At 34.1% G+C, this 7988-nt stretch overlaps 1 protein-coding gene across 2 annotated transcripts; it reads left to right on the plus strand.

The window, feature by feature from the left end:
- Positions 1-8: 8 nt before the first annotated feature.
- Positions 9-3716, plus strand: LOC121992651 (coiled-coil domain-containing protein 93-like). 2 transcript variants are annotated; one of them, XM_042547152.1, is made up of 8 exons: positions 9-151; positions 224-377; positions 606-685; positions 2540-2579; positions 2708-2842; positions 3003-3083; positions 3186-3308; positions 3530-3716. In XM_042547152.1, exons 2-8 carry the CDS (start codon positions 273-275, stop codon positions 3569-3571), a joined length of 606 nt encoding a protein of 201 aa, XP_042403086.1. In that variant the 5' UTR covers positions 9-151; positions 224-272; the 3' UTR covers positions 3572-3716. The 2 variants fall into 2 exon arrangements, with proteins under 2 accessions (XP_042403086.1, XP_042403087.1); XM_042547153.1 differs by having other exon boundaries at positions 2708-2815.
- The last annotated feature ends 4272 nt before the right edge of the window (positions 3717-7988 follow it).

Genomic DNA, 7988 nt, shown 5'->3' on the forward strand with positions numbered 1-7988 from the left:
AAAACTACATGGTTTACCCTGGCCTCGCCGTGATCGTCGATCAGCGACTCTCGCCGCTGCAAATCGAGGCCCTTTCTCCTCCGACGCCTCAAAACCAGAAAATCTCAAGGGATCTCCCTTCCTCCCGCGGCGCTGCAGCCTCAAAATAGTCGTAAGCTAGCAGCCTGCCATCTCCCCATCTTTTGCCCTCTCTCGGCCACATTGACTTCAATTCATTCTACAGGATTTTGGAGGAAAAGGTCTGATCTTCATCATCTTCTTGTTAATTGCATATGGATGTGGAAGGTTCTATTGAATATCAACAACAACAATTGGAGTTGGATGATTTTGATCATACTCTAAGTCAAGTTATGGACAAAATGGTTTCATCTAAACAGGTAGACTCAATTATCAATGCAATTTAATTATGATGGCGTTAGTTGCACTTCACTTTATTCATACTTGATGAATTGGAAATACTGTTACGATTCTGTTTCACTAGTAAAGTGTCCTTATTATTTGGATCTCTTCCCCTTTACAAAATCTGTCTCTTGTGAACATATTTTTGTTGATAAAGCAAAATCTATCTCAAAGGAAATTGATGGTATCTGTGTGCGTTTGTTCAGGAACTGGCAGCTAAACTAAGGATGATACTGTCGGTAAAACGGAAGATTGATGATGTGCCCACGCAAGCAGAACTGATTCAGTATGTTTATGTTTTTGTAATAGTTGCTCTTGTCGTTTCAAATCTCATAGCACAATTCCATTGCCAAGCCCATGAAGAATCATTCAAGCCACTAACTAGTTTACATGTCTCCTCCCTTTATTTTACCCGCTAGTCTGCAAGGCTTAGTATACTGTCAAGCAGTAGCAATTTGAGAGTGGACAAGTATCCATGCTATGTTAGCACTGTTATGAATATTATGTATATATATAAGAGTGGTGTGTTTGCATAATTATTTAAAGAAGGGAGAGGTTGGCGATTTGACACACACACAGTAATGCTCAAGGTTTTTCTAAGGGAAATTGAGATCTCAGTTGTGGAGTTGGGTGATCAAAGTGCCCAGCAGAGTGAGGTTATTAGCTTAAACATTGCTGGAGGGATTAGAAAGATAATGTTTCAGATGAGGGAAAAGAAGGATTTGTTGAAGATGTAATGTCTATGTCGTGCAGTGGTGGGATGTTCCTAATGCAAAACAAGGGCTGCTTGGCTGAGTTTTTACTTAAGTTCTGTAGTAAGTTTCACACACACAGTAATGCTCAAGGTTTTTCTAAGGGAAATTGAGATCTCAGTTGTGGAGTTGGGTGATCAAAGTGCCCAGCAGAGTGAGGTTATTAGCTTAGACATTGCTGGAGGGATTAGAAAGATAATGTTTCAGATGAGGGAAAAGAAGGATTTGTTGAAGATGTAATGTCTATGTCGTGCAGTGGAGGGATGTTCGGAATGCAAAACAATGGCTGCTTGGCTGAGTTTTTACTTAAGTTCTGTAGTAAGTTTCAAGGACATATTACTTTTGTAGCTGCCAGCAGATAGTTTTTTAGTGGTGTGGCTTGGCTGAATAGTATCAGGATGGTAGTTTCTTTAGTACTTAATTAGTTGGTGACTCACGTAGTTAGGTAGCTGTAGCAACAGGTAAGTTAATGGTGTAAGACCTTACTTAACTTTACCTAATAATAACATGGCAGGACTCTCTCTTGCCATCATATCCATTTTCCGAAGGAATTTTTTTCACTAGTCCCTTGTTTAATCCCCAAGCCCCAGTTCACTTGGAGAGAAAGTAAAGGAATGAGAAAATTTAGAGGAAGATTGTTCTTGGTGGTGGATTGGTATTTTTTCTTACTTTCTTTCCTCATCTTCTATCTCCCCTCAATATCTGTTTTTCACAGCTATCTATCTTACCTTCCCTGATAAATAGGACCTAAATCTTAATAATGCAGCAGAGCTATATAACATTGACATTTCTTCATTATTGCGCAGCCATGGTTGTCACCTAAATCTTTATTTACTTGTGACCATTCACTAATGAGCTCTATAATCAAGCACTATTTCACTGTTTCTAATTTAGAATTCTATGAATATCTCATAGACATTTAATTCGATCTTTCTAATTAAAGTTCTAGTGGCAGGATATTATTGTTACCTGCTTATATTAGCTCAAATGATCAATCAATTGATCTTCTTACCATATCTTTTGGAGGTTTTAGAGTCATTGTTTTTTTCAGCAATCTTGGGCTACAGCATACCTATCGTCCAGCAGAAACTGAGAGGATTTAGAATAATCAAAAGGGTATATACAATTAGCAAAAGGGTATATTCAACCAAAGGGGAATCTAAGAAGGGGTGATGGGTTTTTTTTGGGTTCTCCCCCTTTTTATATCTGAAACTTATAATGATTATAATCTTAGGTGCTTTTACCAATAGCAATTGCTTTTGGTCTTTGTGCCTAGTACTCTCTTGTTAAGTTGGTTTATTTATAAAGTTTCTTTGTTTAGCAATTAATCTCCTACATTATCCTTTATGCTGTTACTGGACTCAATAGCCTACTTTTAATTACTTCAGGTATGAGCGGAGATTATCTGAACTTTATTCCCAGATTAGGGTATGGTCATATGAAATTATTGGCAATATTTGACAGTGCTATTCTTTTTTTTCCTCTTAAAGATAACTTATGAATTATCTGAAATATATTCTCAGATTATCTTGATTTTTTTTTATTTTTGCTTACAGGACAAGCATAAGCAAACTTCTACATTGTTTGACACTTACAACTCACTACTGGAAATAAAGGAACTGATGCTAAAAGAAACATCAATACTGAATTCGATAAATTCACAGGTTTGTCCAAGACGTCGCTATGATCAAGTAATCATTTGAATTTCCTTTTCTGTTTGAATTTGTGTCAATTTAATTAAGAAAAAAAATAAAAGAACAAAGATATCTAATGTAACTTGACCAATGAATATTTCCTTGTTCTATTAATGTGATGATAATCTTCAGTGTTTTTCTTCTCCATGTTTTCTAGTTTCAAGATGCCTTAACAAGCACCATCGGTCGTACTAAACTTGTAGATTCTTTGGAGACTATAGTGAAGGGAGCTCGACAAGTAAGCACAACGATTCTCTTAGTTAAGCTTTAGTAAAAATATTGACCAACCTGATAAGTTTGAGTACATCCAGAAAAGTCTAAACTACATTTTATGCTACAGAAGCTGGAAAAGGTAGAGCTTAGCCTGATGGCTGAAAAGAAGAATTCTGAATCTCTTAGGGAGAAGTTAACAACCAATTTAGCAGACCAACGATATTTTTCATCTCTTTTGAAGGAACTCCAGGTCAGCTCTAAATTCAACAACTAAGCATATGAAAGCATATACATAGTTGTCCTTTGAACCACATACATGCTCTCTAGTATACCATTAATCGGTTGGTTTTAGCATAAAGTGATGTGTGCATAAAGAAGATCATGTCAAAGAGATCTGATTAAAAGGATGATGACACAAGTTTGTAATTGCTTTTCACTTCCGTAAACCTGATAAGTTGATAAATGTTACAGGAAGAGTGTGCAAAAAACGAACGAATCAGGCAAGCAGAGTAAAATCACAGTTCATGGATTTTTCCTTGTGTTCATCAGTCCTTGAGAGGCTTGATGATTTTGCATAATATCAGTTGTGTTGATCTGGTTCTGGCCAACCAAATGGATTTCAGATTTCTCTGTCGTAAAAATTTACAGAATTTGGTGAGCTATATCTTGTTTATTTTTCTGCATGGATGGTGTGGTATGTGAACTCAGTTCCCTATGGCACAGACAAAGAAAATGCACTTGGAGAAAAACTTCTTTAGGTGCTACTTAATTCTTATTTAAGCTCATTCCCACTAGCTTAACCACTTGCTGGGGATGATTCCGAGCAACCTTAACAATTGCCTGCATCTACAATCCATCAGTCTCTTCAAAACATGCTTCGAGGAGAGATCCCCAGTAACATTGATTAGCTGATCATCCCTCCACTTTGGAATTACTCAACCTCCAACAAGAAGGGGCTTCGAGAAGCTTTCTGGCCGAATGCTAAGCTTTAGTCAAGCTGTTAACCTCACGCTCAAGTATTGACTTCAAAACTTTAGTCTTGAGTTCTTACCAAATGATATCTTGGATGAATGGCTTCATCCTAAAGAAAATGGTGCAAGTGGACTAAGAACACTGGGCCTCATCAACAGATTCAATATATCTGTCGATATGACTTGTGCCCCGCAGCTGATGTTTTTAAGGAAGGATATAGCATTCACCACTATGTTGAGATGGCACTTCCAGGACAAGTTGTTAAGATCATGGATCTTCAACTATGAGCAGCAAGGGACTAGGCGACGGCGGCACGGATGGGTGAGATCTGGAATGCAATATGTCTGCGCTTGGAATTGCCAACGGACAGGATGAACATGCACGAGGTAGTTAGGGAATTGTAGAAGGTTAGGGATTTGTTTCCAAGTCAGGCATCAAAGTGGAATGGTAAAGCTACAGCTAAATAAACAGGCCTATGAGATGGTTCCCGAGTTAGGCTTTTGATTTTTCTGCAACAGCTTGAAAGCAAAATGCATATCTACACTGGAAACTAATCTTAAGAATAACGCCGCGCACCAGGATTATTCATTTCGCGAATCTAACTTTTATAATATTTAAATCACCTATGGTAACATAACAAAGAGGTTTGTAGAAATGTATATTTTAGTTTAAAGATTTGATCAGTAAATATTATTGTCCTGGATATTATAATAAATTTGTGGCAGTCCGCTCAATTTATATTATCAAATAGAATTTTTAAATAATTTTAAATCAAATTTAATATATTTCTAGAAACTTTCTTAATCTATCAATACTATGACAACAGTAAATTTTTAAATGAGTAAAGTAAAAGTGTAAATTATATATAAAAAATCTATGAAAGAAAAAGGAGGAGCATTTTTGGACAACTCAAAAGTATACATGGACCAGAAGACCAATGGCGGAGTCAGAAGGACTGACCTACTCCGGCTGATTTACTCGGTTGATCGAAAATAAAATCCCGAGGCTAATTAAATTTTTTTCTTCCTTCCTCTTTTACATTCTTCTCCCTCTTTTACATTCTTCTATGTGTGTAATCGAGCTGAGCCGAACTCTTGAATATTTGAGTTTGGGTCGTTTATAATCGAGCCGAGCTCGAACTTTATTTAACGAATATATTCATGACTCACGAGTTTATTCGAGTTTTTATCGAGCATAAACGAGCTTAATAAATATAAATTATAAATTTAAATATCCATTAAAAATTAAATTATACATTTAGAGACAATTATAATATTATTATTAAAATTTATAATTTTATTCTAATAAATAAATTTAATATATTAGTTTATATTTTTCATAAATAGAGTGCAAAATCTATAAATTCAATATCAAAACTATTATTTATTTTATTTAAAAGTTACTTAATGAGCTTAACGAATGTGTTCACGAGCTAACGAGCCGAATATTACGAAGTTTGAGCTTGATTTATTTATCTTAACGAGCCTCATTAAACGAGCTCAAACAAGCTTTTATCGAATCGAGCTTCGAATAGCTCGCGAGCGGCTTGGTTCAAGCTCGATTCGATAAAAGCTCGTTTGAGTTCGTTTAATTAGGCTTGTTAAGATAAACAAATCAAGCTCAAGTTTTGTAATATTCGACTTGTTAGCTCATGAACACGTTCGTTAAGCTCATTAAGCAACTTTTAAATAAAAATAATAGTAGTTTTGATATTGAATTTATAAATTTTGCACTCTACTTATGAAAAATATAGACTAATATATTAAATTTATTTATTAGAATAAAATTATAAATTTTAATAATATTATTATAATTGTCTCTAAATATATAATTTAGTTTTTAATGAATATTTAAATTTATGATTTATATTTATTAAGTTCGTTTAGGCACGATAAAAATTCGAATAAACTCATGAATCATGAATATATTCGTTAAATAAAACTCGAGCTCGGCTTGATTATAAACGAGCCAAACTCAAAAATTCAAGAGTTCGGCTTGACTCAACTCAATTACATCCCTATTTACATCCCTACATTCTTCCTTCCTCCTCTTTCTCCCTATATGTCGACAAAATTGAAGACAGATCATATGTCATACCTATACGGTCCCATAACTATTAACGTTACTGCAAACTAAATTTGATTCTTAGGCAATTTTTTCAACTCCTACTTTCTTGTCAACTTTTTAAAGTACAAAAGTGAATACTTTTTGAAAATGTCATAGCCACGAAAGGTGTCATAGGCACATATTCTTTGCTCGATAAGCTAAGCATCTCGATTATCTTATATATATATTCACATCAACTTTCACTTTCTAAATCAGTCGAGTTCGATTCAGAGACGAATTCATTCCTAAGAAGCATCGCTTTGTGGTGTAAATATGCTGACCTTGCTCATGGTGTGATCACACTAGTTTGGAAGATTATTCTATATGTATTTTATTCGTGTTTCAACCCTATCACAAGGGTATTATTTTTAACTAGATTAAAAGCGATAATTTATTAAAATATCCCTAACATTTTAATTGAATATTGATTATGTTCTTAATTTTTTTCAAAATTATTTATGTCCCTCATATTTTACAAAATATCTTAAAATATGAGACACTTTGTAAAATATGAGGTACGTAAATAGCTCCCAAAAAAAAACTTTAGGCACATAATCGAGACTCGGTTGAACATTAAGGATATTTTAATGAATTAATTTTTTAAAACTATATCTTTACTTTTTTAAAAAAATCCAGTTATTCAAATCCGATTAATTTTGAAGATAGATGTCCGATTTTATGAATTAGCCACAGAGTCACCAAGTAAATCACCTCAGCATCACTAACGGTTCATATGCCTTGGGTGTTTGGAAACGATGAGTGTGAGATTGGAACCCATTTGGATTGATTTTTTTTTTACCGAATTAGTATAGCAAAAGATAATAATCTTCATCCCAGCCCCTCAAAGACCCCCTTAATTATATTGGAAGGAAGTAAATCATGGAAGTTATTCGGCTAGCCAAGCAATTTCCTAGGTGAGGGGCCTAGCACACCTGCGATTTGAATCCGAGACCTATTATAATAATTTCTCATTCGAGTACCAACTGGGGCTTTTTTTTTATTTGTTTCTCTTTGACGATAAATTTTTTTACCGAATTAATAGGAGCAAAAGGTGATATCGTTAATCCCAAGCAATCCAGTATCACCGATCCCACGATAAGATACAGACAAATAAATTATGGAGGCATTATCCAACGAGACATTTTATATTAGTTGAAAGTTAACTTAAAAATTTATTAGAGCAAATATTCATACAAGTACTTAACTATGACAATCTGTGAGACTTTTTTTTACTGGATTAGCTTCTACAAAAGGTCATACCGTGACCTCAGATGCCCCACAAATATCTATAGAGAGGTAAATTAGAAAACTAAGCAGGTCATTATGTAGGAGGGTATTTTTCATCGACTTCACTAGGAATTGACTCTTATCTATTTCTAAAATTCAACCATGTAGTGACTAGCTCGACTATGCTCAATAGCATTTTTTATTTTTTATTTTTACTGAATTAGTTTTTTATTATTATTATTTATTTTATTTTATTTTTAGAAAATGATCTTACCTAAATTTTCTATTTATCACTAAAATTGAGGTTTATACAAATAACCAACATTCTCCTATTCTTCTCATGGAAGGATTTTTTTTTTTAATTAGTTGTTATAGTAAAAAATAAAATTTATCACCCCAATTATATCAGACGGTTGATCCTACAATCATAGAAGAGATAAATTAAAAACTTATAATTAATCACTGAATTAGTGACAGTAAAATGATTGTTTACGTGAAATGAGATAAATGAGGAGCTCAGTGTCTAACGCCACCGAATTAGTGAATATTGATTTGGTGTCCTTAATTATATTATTCACAGAATAGGGGTCTTATAGTTTTTCTATATATATATATAGAAGGAATC

This window comes from Zingiber officinale, chromosome 6B (genome assembly GCF_018446385.1).
Source record: "Zingiber officinale cultivar Zhangliang chromosome 6B, Zo_v1.1, whole genome shotgun sequence".
Lineage (NCBI taxonomy): Eukaryota > Viridiplantae > Streptophyta > Magnoliopsida > Zingiberales > Zingiberaceae > Zingiber > Zingiber officinale.

Excerpts from the sequence above, each read along its gene's own strand:
- LOC121992651 (XM_042547152.1), top strand. The coding sequence starts at position 273 with ATGGATGTGGAAGGTTCTATTGAATATCAACAACAACAATTGGAGTTG. Across the intron at positions 2,580-2,707 it reads AACTTTATTCCCAGATTAGG|GACAAGCATAAGCAAACTTC; the intron begins GTATGGTCATAT and ends TTTTGCTTACAG. Across the intron at positions 2,843-3,002 it reads CAAGACGTCGCTATGATCAA|TTTCAAGATGCCTTAACAAG; the intron begins GTAATCATTTGA and ends CATGTTTTCTAG.